This window comes from Phalaenopsis equestris, unplaced genomic scaffold, assembly GCF_001263595.1.
Source record: "Phalaenopsis equestris unplaced genomic scaffold, ASM126359v1 Scaffold000107, whole genome shotgun sequence".
NCBI lineage: Eukaryota > Viridiplantae > Streptophyta > Magnoliopsida > Asparagales > Orchidaceae > Phalaenopsis > Phalaenopsis equestris.
In genome coordinates this window covers 57,121-73,238 of record NW_018164549.1, presented here as the reverse complement: position 1 = coordinate 73,238, position 16,118 = coordinate 57,121, and the positions used below count along the sequence as shown (strand labels likewise).

The 16,118-nt window shown below is 33.8% G+C and overlaps 1 protein-coding gene across 3 annotated transcripts in view; it reads right to left on the bottom strand.

The window, feature by feature from the left end:
• The window catches only part of LOC110020893, a 30,777-nt gene extending 22,948 nt beyond the window's left edge, over window positions 1-7,829 (bottom strand). For 2 of the 3 annotated variants that reach the window (XM_020719168.1, XM_020719170.1), the window contains exons 1-6: window positions 7,622-7,829; window positions 2,559-2,677; window positions 2,339-2,442; window positions 1,812-1,885; window positions 1,557-1,730; window positions 1,386-1,459 (exon numbers count right to left, since the gene is read on the bottom strand). In XM_020719168.1, the coding sequence (XP_020574827.1) occupies window positions 1,386-1,459; window positions 1,557-1,730; window positions 1,812-1,885; window positions 2,339-2,442; window positions 2,559-2,622 (490 nt within the window). In that variant the 5' untranslated portion in view covers window positions 2,623-2,677; window positions 7,622-7,829. The remainder of the gene's footprint in view (window positions 1-1,385; window positions 1,460-1,556; window positions 1,731-1,811; window positions 1,886-2,338; window positions 2,443-2,558; window positions 2,678-7,621) is intronic. The other variant, XM_020719169.1, reaches the window with a different exon arrangement.
• Between the last annotated feature and the right edge of the window lie 8,289 nt (window positions 7,830-16,118).

Sequence of the window (16,118 nt, the reverse complement as noted above, 5' to 3'; positions counted from 1 at the left end):
TATATATATATATATATTTCTAATTGAATATCATCCTTAAATCAACCAGCATTTTATTATAGCACTTAATGCCAATTAAATGTTATACATATTTTTAATATACAAGGCATTTAACAAGTTGCATCTAACGTATTAACTATTAGATGTCATATTCTTTGAAGTGTGTTTTGAAAAATCTATAATACAATCCATAATATTTTGAATGATTAAATATTACTATCGACTTAAAATTACCATATGATTTGCCTAAAAATATTTTAAATGAAGTTAAATCCCAAAATGAACCCTCAATTATTTTTATATGACCAATTAGTTTGAGAATATCACACTTCTCCAATCTAGTCCCTCGATATACAAAATTGATCTAAAATGATCTATCCCTTGGAGACTAACTAGTATCGAGCTTGTATGGTTGAAGGACCAAATTGGGATCAATTGTATATCACAGCTTCTTGCTTTCAAGTGGAAGTACAAGTAGTGTCTCCATTATCCTTTCAGAAGGAAATTGGCATCAGATATTTGTTCCACCTGCTCGTGAAGTAAAGAAGAGCAGTTTATGGTAGTAAGATTTAGTGGTACTTTTAATATCAAATTAGGAGAGGCAAAAACGTAGATCAAGGAGCGGCCAAACCACATAAATATAAACCATGTCCAATTACTGTACCGTTGAATTTATTTGCTTGCACATTTATTTTATTTAGCAAATATACGCCTTCATGTTTATATGGTGATTTTTTTAACTCATGTATTAATCTCTTATGTGCATAGTTCTCTTATGTAATCATCATAATTTATTTTGGACACTTGTGCCTTCGTATTTGCAAGAAATAACTTTATAAACTTGTGTGGTGTAACTGATATTATTAATCTTAATCATTTCACTCTAGATTAATATTTCCAATTAAATTACATTGTGAGCTAAAAATATTAATAAAATTATTTTAGTATCTTACGTAACTCTCGGGATCTCAATTAATATCTCAGGTAGACCAAAAGATCTAGCTTCACATTTCTTCTTCAAACTTAACTCTTCATTTTTTGGATTAAAATATCGCAAATTGTCCTAGTCCTGTTGTCCGCAAAATGCATAAATGACAAGCATAGATGCAAAATGAAACCAAATCAATTCACTATTATCCAAGCAAATAGTTATTGCTAATAAAGAAAATGTCAAACACCAAAAGGAAACAGCAATACCTGTTCACAAAGCAGATATGTAAGTTATAATGCCAAATAAACTCATATATATGAATTATTTCATTACCCTTCACCAAACTGAAATACAGTAATTTGGGAACAAGCAAAATTAACAGAAACTCAATGCAAAAGTACATTAAATGTACGAAACTAATTCACTTACCGAACAAATTGAAATTGATGCTTACCTGGTATCTCCAGTTTAGCAATATTACCGTCAAATGCAGGAAGTAAGGCTTGCTCAGTAACTGCATCCAAGCAGCTTTTTATCATACAATTAAAACGAACCACATTAGCATTAATGAGATCCATTCTAAGAAGCAGTATAATTCTGATCCCATTCAAATAAAATAACGTACTCCTGTAGATGCCTCTCCCAGTAAAGCTGCTGCCAGTCAATAACAGGAGCAGTTGATTCATGTGATTTCATGCCATGATATGCCATTGTGCAACTAGACTGCTGTTTTTTCTTAGTACTTCCAGGCCAACGCTTCTTATACAAAGCCTCCCATGCTGTATTTAATTCATTGTACCTGAAACTTAATAAGCATTGAGTATTTTATTTCTAAATAGCAAATGTTACCATGAAGCCAAAATATGAATTTTCTCATCACCTCCCACGTTTCCTTCTAATATTGATCCTGTTGACTATGGATGCTTCCTTGGTAGTGCTGCCAATTGATCTGTCCTATGAATGCAGAAATGAAAAATGTTCAATGCATTGATTATTTAAAGAACAGGTAAAGTGTCAAAATTGTCCTCTCATTGTTTACATGCGCTCATTTTAGTCCCAAAGTTTATAAATGTGTCAAATTTAGTCCCCTGACTCTTTTCATTGGGGCTGAAATAGTCCTGTGTTAGAACTATTTCAGCACATATTAAAAAGAATGAGGCCTAAACTAACACTTCTATTGACTCTTAGGACTAAAATAACCCCCTGCAAAAACTCAAGAGACTATTTTGCCACTTTGCTATTCAAAGAACCATCAATCATCCACAGCATTGTAAAGCAGCATACTGACAATAGAATTCATCAACCGAGGCAATTCTTAACCCTTGGAACTTCAACAAACAAAAAATTAAAATAACAGTATCAAAAAAATAATTTTATTAAAAAGAAAAGATGCAGGTGAAAACTTACTAACAGCTCATGAATATTTTGCAAAGCCAATGGGGGAAGGACCGTCAATAATTCATCAAGAAATATTGATGGAAGTTCAAAGAGGTCTTGTAATTGCCCAAACCCTTATATTCAACATAAAGGCAAAAAAAATTATAAGTAGCATTCAATTCAAAAATAAAAAATGGAAAAGCCCTCAGAACCAGGGAGTATCCCTTAAAAATATTATTGCCTGACATACCATGCATGAGATTCCATGTGATTGTCTTCACACACAAAGAGAACAAAGATGGAATTTCCTTCATAGGATTGGTCTTTCAACAGTCTCCAAAGAAACTTGAATCTTTTACAACAGCATAACTGAAATTTTTTGTTGACAATTAGCTCACTTGCCATTAGCTTAAGAGTCCAAACAGGTTTTAGGCTATTCATGAAAGAATATATTTGTAATTCAGCGGTTAATCCTTATGTGTACAACAGCATAACAAAAACATTTTTGGTGACAAACAGCTCAAGTTCACATAAGCATAATAGGCCAAACGATTTTTTCCTAGCATTTATGTTAATATTATGTAAATAATGCTCAATCAAAGTAATTTAAGGATGCCAATGAGAATAATCACTTTTAGAGGGGAATAGTACCTGATAGGAGAATTACATTGACGTCTTGGATTTAAGTAAAGGATGGATCTAGAACAATTTTAGGCAACATCGTTAAAGTAAAATCGCACACAATTGTGCAGAGAAGCTGTAGTCGCATCTTCTGGTACGAATTTAAAGATCATCGTATATTTATTGTTCTGATCACTAGGTTAATAACCTTTCTATGTTCTTTAATTATTTAGAGAGATCTGCTCCCATTAGGCTTCCTCAATTGGTGAAAATTAGAAGGTTTTCCTATTCAGTTGCTTTGACAAATTTAGGGTGTCTTTTCATGATGATATGTGGCGTTATTTGAATTTTTGAAAATTTTTCATGAACCTAATTAATTGTACATATGTGCAGATTTTTAGTAGTAGATCAATTTATTGAACCTCTCTAGTGCATGAATGTTATTGCCAGACCATATAAAAACTGGTATATTCATCTATATAGTAAATTGCCTTCATTATTTTGTTTATTCGCTACTTTGATCTCCAAAGGTGCTTCAAATAACACTGCTTTTATTCCAAAGTTTTGATGCTATTCAAGAAAGAATAAATGAGCATATAAGATCGAAAGGTTCACAAACAAAAGGAAACATAGAGGTAAAGAAAAGTTGCTTAAAAATATTACTAATGAGAGAGTAAAAAGCCATCAACCCTTCCATCTAAAAGCAACTCCACAAAGGATGCAAGGGTTCTGAAAAAATTCTTCCAAAGTGTAAACACCAAAAGGTGGAGTGAACAACTTTCATTAAGATATTATGCACAGTAAACCTTTTTGCAGGTTTGTACGAGATGAAAATTCTATGAAAATGCTTTCATAATTGTCTAGAAGCAAGACTTCAATTTTGAGCTGTACTTTAAGGGGCTGTTAGGTTCATATTTTTGCTTTAATGTTAAGGTTATCAATGTTTAACATTACTAAATCTCCATGTGATCTATCAATTTTTGTTTGGTTGGTTCCATGTTTTTTATTGAATTAGTAACTTGTACGATTATTTTCGCTTTTTGTTTGTTAAAGTAATAATGCTCGCCTCAAGATAACAATTATCTTTGATTAAACTAACGCACGCATAGTTAGTACCACAATGTAGTGAGCCAAACAAGATACAACATGATAGCCCGAGATGGCAAAGAAGCAATTAGCTCAAAGTAAAATTCGTTCATTTTGACAATGTAGTTCAGCATAATTGGGGAGAATGCATTTTGAAAGCTATAAATATCAAGACGAGAATATATACAACAACAACAATAACAAAGCCTTAATCCCACTACGTGGGGTCCGCTAGATGAATCATTTTTCTCCATTGCGTCCTATTTAGTGTCATATTTTCATTTAGTTCTAATAAATTAAGATCATTTTTTATACAATAAGCCCAATTCTTCCTAGGTCTACCTCTGCCTTCCTAAACATAAGTCGAATCTAAAACATTTACTCTCCTAATCGGATCATCAGATGGTCAACGTTTAATGTGACCAAACCATCTAAAATGACTTTCTCTAATTTTGTCAGTCACAAGAGCTACACCAACCCAACCCTATCATGTATCACGGATATATTCATTTCGCATTTTGTCTTTAAGTGTAAAGCCACTCATCCACCTAATCATTCTCATCTCGGCAAGACTTAACTATTATACTTCTCTTTTAAAAGCCAACATTCAGCGCCATAGAGCATTGCAGGTTTCACAATCGTCTTATAAATTTTTCCTTTCAGTCTAAGCGGTACTTTTCTATCACACAAAAGGCCCGAAGTATTCCTCCACTTCAACCAACCAACTTGAATTCTACTATTAACATCCCCATCAATATCACCATCGTTTTGAACAACAGAACGGAGATATCTAAATCGTTCAAACCTTTTAATAATTTGATCATCCAAAGTTACACTTTTGTCACTAGAGCTACTACTACTAAAATTACATTTCATGTATTCAATTGTAGTTCTACTCAAATGAAGGCCTTTAGACTCCAATGTAGACCTTCATAATTCAAGTTTTTCCTGGGTTTTTTCTCTTGTCTTATCCACGAGAAGAATACATAAGCAAAAAGCATACATACACCAAGGTACATCCTCCTGTAAATGTCCAGTAAGACCATCCATAACTATAGCAAAAAAGATTTTTTCTTTTAAATCAAGTCTTTCACAATTCATTGCTTTTTTTTATTATTTATTCGTTTCACTGATAATTATTATATCTGGTATAGCATATTTCTTTTAAGAATTTTGAATGTCTAATTACACCTGAATGATAATTCTCAATTCTTCTTAATGTGAACTCTAAAATATTATAATTCAATCAAAAATTCAATACTATAATAAATTAGTTAAAAAAATTAAAAGGCTTAAAGTATTTTTAGTTGACTGCTAATATTAATTTCAATTACACCCTTTTAATTATTTTGAGTTAACTTAAAAATCAGGTGAAAGTTGTTAAAGTGTAAGACTTGATTATCAGATCATTAATTTCAATCTTTTTAATGAGTATTCGCATTTCAATTAGAGTAATTATATAATCTTATTAAATTATCAGGAATCCTAACATGAGTTGCTCGCCTGTCTAGGTCTATCTTCCAACTTCCTTGGGGCACTCCTATGGGTGGTCCTATAGGCTCAATGATCTCACTAACAACGTTAAGGGGTGCTTTGAAAAGAAGAGAAAATTCTTCCTCAATCATTGTCCAACAAAAATCATCCTACTCAGTATGTTCCTCAAGAACCAACTCTTTATATTTAAAGTCATGGCTATCCAATACCACTAACATCCTTTGTGGTTTAGTGTTAACTTGGCTAAATAACTGCCCACATTTGATTTTTAAAGTTTTTTAATGTTCTAGTTTGACTTTATAATTGATTCGGTAGAATTATTGTAAATTCATCTAAATTCTTATTTCTTTAGGGTAGTCACTATCATGGCTAGTCAAATATTCTACATGATTGATTTGGAGGCTTCACCGCTACTGCTTTTCTATACTTAGGTTATTATTATTCCAATTAAATTTTGATTAAGTTGACCAACTTGAGTTGTAGGTGTTAGAATACGAGTCGTCAAACATATTTCCTATAACAAAGTGTTCAAAATTCATGTGGAAAATGGTCATCATGGTTTGGCATACTCCTGAAAAAGTATAAACTAACAACTTTATGGGTTTGTCGTTCTAAAGTGTTGAAATATTTTTTATTTTAGTTTTATTTTAATTTTGACTTTTTTCCAAAAAAATAACACAAAAACCAAATAGAATAAAAAATAAAATAAAGATTAAAATAATAAAATTTTCAAACTTAGACTCTGAGTATTTCAATTAAAATTCTCCTACGATTATAAAATTTTAACGATTATCCCTGACAACGACACTAAAAACTCAAAGCCGAAATATTTCGAAGAAAGTCGGTCAAATCACGCATCTTCCTGCAATCTTCCTTCAGGATATTTTTTTCTCTACAGGGTTATAACTGCAGATTTTTTTATTGTTATTATTGGTGGTATGCTGTGGTATGAGATTAGCAGGCAAAAAAAGAGCAAATCTAGCAATATCCTCCCCATAGGATTCAATATCATCTTCCATCCAATATTCTTTTATAACCAAACCCGAAACTCTGTTCTTAGTTGTATTATGATATTGTTGTAGTATTCAGGTAATATTTTGATAGTATACTAGTGGTATTCCGATGATATTTTAGCAGTATTATTGTGGTATATTTGTGATATTCTGGTAGTACATTAGTAATATTATTGTGGTATTCTGGTGGTACTATGGTGATAAACTTATGTTATTTTGTTGTTATCCTTGTGGTATTTTGGTTATATACTAGTGGTATTCTGATTGTATTGTAGTGTTATTCTTGTGATATTCTTGCGATATTCTCGTCGCATTCTAGTGTATATTAATGGTATTTTGTTTGTATTATAATGGTATACTTGTGGTATTCTGCTAGTATAACAGAATACCATCATAATGACACCAAAATATCATTTTGATGTAACCAAAATAGCACAGTTATACCAACAAAATACCACTAGTTTACTACCAAAACAGTCTTCGGTCTAGGTTGTGCAAAAAAATAATTCTTTTCACATTTTTTAATTCATGAAACTGAGTCCCAACACTTTACAAATGACGTCATATTATTGGAGTACGGACACAAAACTGCGTCTGAAATATTTTATCCTCCAATTCCCTTCCCTCTCTACTCGAAACACTCGCCAATGTCCCTCCTCCTCTTTCCAGTTTTGTGCAAAACGATCACCTTCATGAATGAACCCTCGCGATACAGTAATAAATGAAACTAGTTGGGAAGGCAACGACATTATCCCAGCGTGCAGAGACCACTAAAACTTCCATCTTTCCCATACTTCAGCTCTACTCCTACCAGAAACCGTTGAGAAAGGTAAGCCTGTTAGCGCCATTATTCCTCCCGTACTTCCTGGATTACTAAATCCGGTATTACAGCTGAAATCCGTTAAATCCGGTTTTATCAAATCCGCGGCTTTATTTTGTCCAACCTGACCGTTTGGTATGATTTAGCCTAAATCCAGATTAAACACTTGTCTGAATCTGTTGTGGGACAGACCCTAGGGTTTATGATAAAATCTCAATATAAGAAGAATCAGAAAACAAAACAGCGTATGCAGATATAAACAGCAAAAGTAAATCCTACCATGCCTTTCAAATGGACATCCTCCGATGCTTTGCCTGCAAGCCTCAATCGCGGCCTCCTCCTCCTCCTTTTGCCAAGAGGGTTTCAGGCAAAAGCGGAAGAGGGGGAAAGATAAGAGTATCCGACACCTCAAGACCGCCTCTTCTACTTCAAACGTCGCGATCCTGTCGCCTCTTCGGCTAGCCCGCGTTGCGCCATCTCTTCTACTTTTTTTCGTTAATTAAATTAATATTATTTATGACAAATTGTTTGAATATTTATTTTTTCTTAACTAATTTTTAAAGGGCCGGTTTGGAGCGGCATATAACCGCGGGCGGCCTTTTGAAAACGTTGCCGATCGTTTGAATTGCACGTTTTGGGCGTGACGGAAAAACGGCATTTTTATCTTCTTAATAACGCCGTTGTTTCTTGCTTACGGATTACTTTACTGCCCTCCCGCTTTCCTGCCCTAAGCTCCTTCGGCTTCTTCGGCGATCTCACAGGTAAATGCATATTCCTTTTTTTTCGTTTCTTCTCCATTTTGGCCGACAAACTTGCTTAAGGATTAACCTCTGCCCTCTCACGATCCTACCCTAACAGCTTTGAATTCTTCTTCCTCTCGCGTTCCTGCCCTAAGAGCTCATTCGGCTTCTTCGGTGATCTCATAGGTAATTCCTTTTTTTTTCGTTTATTTCATATTCCTTGAGTTGTAGTTCAATGAAAACATAATTTTTAAAATTGAGAGGAATCTTGCTATCGATTTGCAGAAACGGTGAAATCTTTTTTTTCCAAACCACGATGCCCCTCCCCCTCCCCCTCCCAGCGAATATTTCAAATGAACTCTATAAAATTTTACATGTGTTTAATTTCTGATGATGAAATGGTTGATGGCGTGAGTAGAATTTGTGAACCTCAAGCAATTACTTGTTTGGAGTGAGCTCGAAAGTCTTTGGCTACAAAAGTTGATAATGTTACTTTTTTTAAAGAGCATTGGCAGTTCAGGAAACAAACTCATGTCATTTTTGTAATAAAACCTACCAACTTTTGAGTTTCATGTTTTATACTACAAACAAATTCGTTACATTTCTAAGTAAAAAAATCTTCCAACCCTACATTAAGGTATAATGTATTTTAAAATTTGTGTTTTATTTTGGCAACATGCATTTTAAGTGACATGATTTCTTATTTATTTGTAAGGAGGCATTTTCGAGACTATATAAAGAAAGGAGGTTAAATCTTGAACCATAGGAAGTTGGAGTTGGGAGAAGAAGGAACTAAGGTCAAATTTTCTACACCGAAGGTCAAGCAAACGCCACCAGCTCTTATAGTTGTCAACCACCGTCGGCCTATGAAAATTATCACAGCCTATGTAACTCTCAACTCTGACTTCTGCAGACTATAGAAGTTATGTTCATGATCTTATATAAAATCCCAAAGCATGTCTCAAATTGTATAACCTATGGGCCACCAAAAAATGTTTCACCTATGGGAACCTACTCGACCCACTTATCATGCAAAACCAATAGTATATTTGGGACAACTTTCTAACTACGGGTCTGTTTGGGGCTGTTGCAGCTTATCCAACTTATCTAGATAAGCAGTTTATTTTGATAAGATGCGGATCAGTAGCTTATCCTGATAAGTTGTTGGTTGTTCGGTTTGTGTATTTGAAAAACAACTGATTTGCGGTTGTTTCTGGATAAATGATCATTCTGCCCCTTATCAGATAAACTATTTAGTTGTTTATTTTGGGCATTTGATAGTTTTTCTGGATAAATGACCATTATGGCAATGCGCAAAGTTGTTGTTTGCACCAAAACTGTTATGACTACACATTTGACAGTTGCGAACAAAAAAAGTCACTTCATAATAGTACAATTTATGATATACACATCACTGAAAAGTGAGTATCAAGATACATAATAAAAAAAAACATATTGATAATTCACCCAAGGGACAACACAAGGATTTACGCATAACACCAATGTGAATCACATGCTTTAGTTAATAATTTTAATCTTTCAGACCAGTAAATAAGCAAAGAAAGATATCACATGAAAGAAGCCAATATAAGAGATACACTCTTCTTTAATTTAATTCAATAGTTTTACCTTAACATATGTAATGATTTCACCTTAACACATTCAAAATAACATCATTTCAAAGGCATAAATTTTGGTAGCTTTCTCATAGAGGCAATGAAGATGATGCCAACGTATTATTGAGCATGATCACTGAAAAATACTCTTTGAAGCTTTACTTAAATAATTACTCAAAGCAAATCTCAAAGGGTTTTGAATGCTTAAAAAATTTATAATGCTAATTACCCCTGATATTTTACCATTCTAAGCACGGTGAGCAAGACTACACCAAGATTTCAGTTGCACATACTTTAGGGTTCATGAAAATTCAGTAGAAACATGTTATACAAAAGGAAAGAGCATTTTCATCATGTACTCATGCATGTCATGCAATGTTTAAAAGAAAATCATCAATCTGAACCAACAAACTTCAGAGCTTTTCTTTTGGAACCAAAACCAAGAATCACCGAAACAAATTTCACAGTAAAGGAAAAAAAATCTAAGAAAACAAACATAGAAGTATACAGTCAATTCCTTAGATGGAAGAAGACTCGTGTGAAACTATAAGGTGTAAAAGGGATTACCTAATCCGTTCACTACTTGAAAGGTAGAGTGATTGTGTGTTGAACATTCTCTGAGAGAAATTCCAAGACAGGAGCTAATAACCAGGTCACAGGCGAAGAAGGGAGAGGAGAAGGGTAGACAAGAGAGGCGTGGGTATGGGAATTCGATCGAAAATCTAGGGCGAAGAGGCAAAAATGGGGACGAGATCGAGGGGCTCAGTAGTAATAAGCTCTGATGGAACACTGACCGTGAGGTCGATCCCGCGGTCGTGATTCATTAATAAAAATTGGCGCACATTTCCAAGTCTCCATTCCAACGCGATAACCAAACAACAATTCAACATTTTAAAAACGTTGAATGCCCAAATAAGGTGGGCCAAACGCTCCCTACATGGCACTTCAGACTGTCATCACCTTTTTTTTCTACAAAAATTATGGTTAACTGATTTTAACAACGAGATATATCGTATAATCACCAATTTTTTTAAAAAAAATATTTCATTCCTGTCATAATTTTCTAAAAAGTTGTTTTTTTTGTCATAATTTTATAATCACTCTTACAAAAAAACTAAGGGTATGTTTAGGGCAGCTGCAACTGTTTGAAGAAGCAGCTACGAAGTTGTTGCGGACAAATCTAATGTTCAAAAAGATGTGGTGGCTTTTATAATCTTTTTTCAAAAAAAAGTCTGACTGTAGCTTCCTAGCATCCACCACATGTACCTAAGTCTAGTGAAAAAATGCTTCTTTCAACTGCATCTTTTTGAAAAAACAAACAAAGCACAATTTTACCAAAAAAGAAAAAATTGTGATGTAGCACTGAACCACCATCGCACCACCACCCCAAACGCAACCTCCTCAAACATACCCTAAGGCTATATCTAGAATCTAAGATATACTACGCTAATATGGTCTCACATCCAACATCCTCCTTCAGGGAGTCGAGTAATTGAACCTCAAAACCTCAATTAGTAGTTATTTTAAATTGAACATGATAGTTATCATGTATTTGTGTAGACCTGGAATCATAAACGAGAGTTGGTATAAATCTAGAATATTACAACTCTTTTAAAGTTATGACAATGATGTTATTTCACAAGTAAAAGGCCTACTAAGAATTGGATACGTCGTGTTCCATATAATTGAATGTTTATATTGTTTTTTTTTCATATGTGAAGCTTGAAAAAAATTGTTTCTGATAGAGGTTACCTTAAATTTGGAGTTAAAAGAAATAGCTTGTTTAAGTATAATCATGTTAAAAACATCAATGTGAACATTTTTTTTAGGCAACAACATGATTTGTTTCACACATCTTGCTTGGCTTTCGATATAACTAATGTGTGCTAGAAAATTTACGGTGGTAAAGTAATAGATTATCATCTTAGAATTGCATGAGAATTCAGAGCATACTCGAGTAATTAAAGATAAGTAAGCAGGAGGAGACACCTCGACTTTTTACGTGAAAATCCCTTGAAATAACAAAAAACCAGGGGGCCTAGCCCAATTGAAATAATACACTATGAATGAAGAGTACACAGGTACACTGTTCTCCTGAATAAAAGAAGATGCAGATATAAAGTTATAATTTGGCCATAGTTCTTAGCTACAACATGCTGCAAGGGACATAGTTGATTGTCACGAAGGTAGTAGTCGTCTTGAGTGTTGTAGATGGTAGGTGTAGCACCAGTTTATTGTAGAATTCATAGTTAATAAACATGACACATGTTGGACAGGTGGGGCGCAGATGGTTGCTTCAGAAGCGATAGTTGGTTATAGAGGTCGTAGTAAAGAGTTGTGGGAGTTGTGACCATGTAGGTTGTATAAATCACAGTGGGGGTCATGATGATGCCTATCGGACTTTGAGGACGAAGTAAGAGTTGCACAAGTTGCAGACCATGCAGTCATAGTAGTGAGTAGTATGAAATTTATAGGTTGAGGGGGTTGAAGTTGATAGCTCCACGTGTTGAGGGCCGCGTTGGCCTTAGTTGGTCATGATGGGCATAGTGGCGAGTTGTAATGATGTTCATAGGTCGTGAGGGCCAGATTCAGGAGTTGCACAAGGTGAAGACCACATTGTTGGTCACATATGCCATGGTAGTGAGTAATAATGATGTTCATCATGGGGTTCGGATTCAAAGCTACATGAGGGTATGCGATGTGCGTTGTTGCACCGTCTTTGGGGTCAACCTGTGTTCAAAATGATGTGCTGCTCCACATGTTGCTTCATGACTCTGCGGCATCAGTTGTTGCTTTGAACGATGCTTCTTTGCAAGGAGTGGACGACGACTGATGGTGACTGGCGACGGTCGACGACTAGGGGTCAACGATGGTCGACGGTTGTTGGCGGTTGTAGGAGTAGGAGGAAAATTTAGCCCTCTCTTCATGCTTTAGTCTTCTTCAGGCTTCAAGCTCTCTCTTCCCTCTCGTGAGAGGGGTGGGGCTTTATTTATAGAGTTTTGATTGCAATTAGTGAAGAAATTTGAACCACTCTGATTGAATGGTCCAGAGAGAATGCCTTGATTGCAACTACTTCTGTTAGTAATCTCTCTTTGTGATAAAGAAAATTATCTCAAATGTCATTGCTGAAATTTGGGTTTCAAAAAACAAAGATAGCAAAAAACGCAAAGCGAAGGATAGACAATTTCAATTGGTTGTCATAAGATGCTATTAGAGGCTATGATGATTACAATGGATAAAATCTCATTATTGGTATGACATACAAGTTTGCAACCATTTTAAGATAATAATAAATTAAGTTGCTAAGATTATTATTCTTACTATACATTTTGGAAGGCAACACTTATGCAAACCATACTGGAGGGTTATAATAGTTTCTATGGAATTTAAATTGATGCATTGATATTAACTTTGATTTTATTATGCTTAGTAGCACATAAATTGTGCAACTGAGTAGTTGATTTACTTGAATGTAATGAAAGGAGGTCATAAGTCCGAGCCTCAATTAATAATTACATCTTAACTTTTATTTTCATTTCTAATTTGTCATTTTTTTCTAATTATAACTAAAAATTCAATGTACAAGTCATCATTGTCTCATCATCATTCACTAATTACTACTTATCGGATCATCAAACATAAAGATCGAGGAATTAATACAAAGTCATAGTTTAAATTTAATGTTTTTTTTATATTTTTTAGCTTTATGTAAGTCATAAGTATATGTGTATTAAATGTAAATGTAATTTTCTAAATGAAATGTTTAATACAATTATTTTTATGTTTTGATTTTTATTTGAAATTTTATTTGTATGCTTTGTACTCTTGTTCAAAGTTTAGGGATTATGTTTATTTTGTAAATTGTATAATTTGTAATAAATTGGTTATTACTGTGTAAAACTTTGAAAAACAATATTAATATTCTTATTGTGTAAAATTTTATATGAACTTTATTCTTGAAAGTTTTTTTAGTTAATCAATGTTTTATGGTTTGAAATTAAATTAGAAATATAAAAAATAGATAAATTATTTTTTAATTTTATTTAAAAATTAATTTTTATAATAGTTTTATATTTTAACGAGTCAATTTCGAGCCGAACACGAACATGAATATGTTATTCGAGTCAAACATGAACACACTTTTCACGAGCCATTTCAAACAAGAGCCAATTTCGAAAGAGCCGAACACAAGCCCAGCCTCAGGCTCGGCTCATTTATATTGACGTTCATAGGTCATATGAGTTAGGGTCGGAAGTTACACAAGCTTATGTGTTATTCCACCGTCTTCGGGGTGCATTGTTAAACTGTCTTTGAGATCAATCCGGTGTTCAAGATGATGCCCCGCTTCGTCGGGTTCTTCGTGTCTGCGCGATGTCAGTTATTTCTTCGCATGGTGCTTCGTTGCAAGGACTAGACGATGGTCGATGGTGGTCGGCAGTTGTAGGAGAAGGAGGCAACTTCAGCTCCCTCTCCAAACTTAAGTCTTCTTTAGGCATCAAGCTCTCTTCCCCCTTTCATGAGAGGGTGGAGCTATATCTATAGAGTATCGACTGCAATTAATGAAGGAATATTAACCACTCCGATCAGACTGTCCGAAAAGATTTCCTCGATCAAACAACATTTGATAAGCATTTGAGTGCATTATCGATGTCGAAATTGAGTGATCTTGTGCTAGTTGAATTTGTCTTGTCGAGACGCTCGATTCGACTATAAGCTCACTATATTCGACATATGTTTGACCTTTCAATATGCTTAAAAAGCTTTCAAGATTTGTTTAATTATTTGATCGAGGCTTGATTTGGTTTGGATTGGACCAATTTTGGTACCATTGGGGCCGTCTTGTCAAACTGATCAATACTGAAATCAAAGTTATGAATGATTTTTTATCGAAATTTGAATATTTCTTGCTCAAGAGATCATCCTGAGGTCTGTGCCAAACCTCAAGATTCATGACGGATGATAAAAATTTGTTGATGACATATCAATAACCAATACGTTAATTGATGTCAGGAGAAAAAAAATTATTTAGAAACAAACATGTCAATATGCTGCATTTTTAAAATTATAATTGCGGCTGCCCATAACCTTGTCATGTTTTTTATGAAACTAACAAACTTATAGAAGAAAAAGGGAAAACTTATTTATTATTATACATAAGTTGTTGATATAAAAAATCTTTTAAGACAAAATCAAGTGTATGCCATCAATTTGGAATTACTTCCTACATACAACACCATACTATTATGTACAAGAATATTTATAATAGTGAAGTACTATTTGAGCCATCAACATTGCATATAATAATATGTTTTATCCTTATTAGTAAAAGTAGGTTTTGAGGTCAGTTTTCTTGGCAATGATGATTATTAAAATTATTGTTGATAGTGAGCATTAGGGTTGCACGATAATCTTGTTGGCATCGATGATAAGTGATTACCTTGACTATGATGACATATATCATGGTTAATATTGATAGAATATGTTTGCTTGGTTAGTGGTGAAATGAATTATGATTGATCTTAATGGTGTTTGTTGATTTTATTGGTGTTAGCAAGCACCAACATTACTGTTAATGGTGATCAATAACCTTACCGGTGATGATGTATATCCAAATTTATGTATATATGTATAGTAGTTTAATTGGTAACGACAATCATCATTCTTTTGTAGTGGTAGGTGATGTCCATATCGACATCGATATTACTTTCAATGACATGCATTGAGTTTATTTGCGATGGTGAGCATTAAAATTATTGACAACGACAAAGGATAAATTTCATTGGTATCAATGGAGGTGGTGTTAATGTCAATGGTGTATTCTGCCTTTATTCATGATGAAGGGCATCAACAATATTTTTGTTAACAAACAACAATTGTACCATGGTCGACATGCTTTAACACTATTAATGATGATTTAAAACCATTAATATGAAAGACAATGGGTGAGAAACTTAATGATGTCGGTGAGCATTGATGTTAGTATTAATAACATACATTAGCTTTATTAGTGATCACAAGCATCAATATAATTATAATCAATGTGCATGGCATATGTGCTGATGAGGTGATAATATTGTTGGCATCCATTGACATCAAACTCATTTATTATGGTTGGGGATGACTATACTGGGATCGATGGGTGTTAGTGTTAATGTTGAAGATGGGTGAAATTTTATTGACAATGACTTGTAGAAAGTGTTTTTTGACGTCAAAATTTGGCATTAACATTAATAACACATGTCAATCTTATTGGCGATGGTGAGAGTCGATATTATTAACATTGTTGGGCAACTTTCTTATTAGTGTTAGTAGGAATTAACGACACGCATGTCCTTTTGGGAACAACGTACCATATTAGATGATATTTATATTTTTTAATTTAATTATTTTGTTGTAAATAGTGTATAGGTAAAATTGATC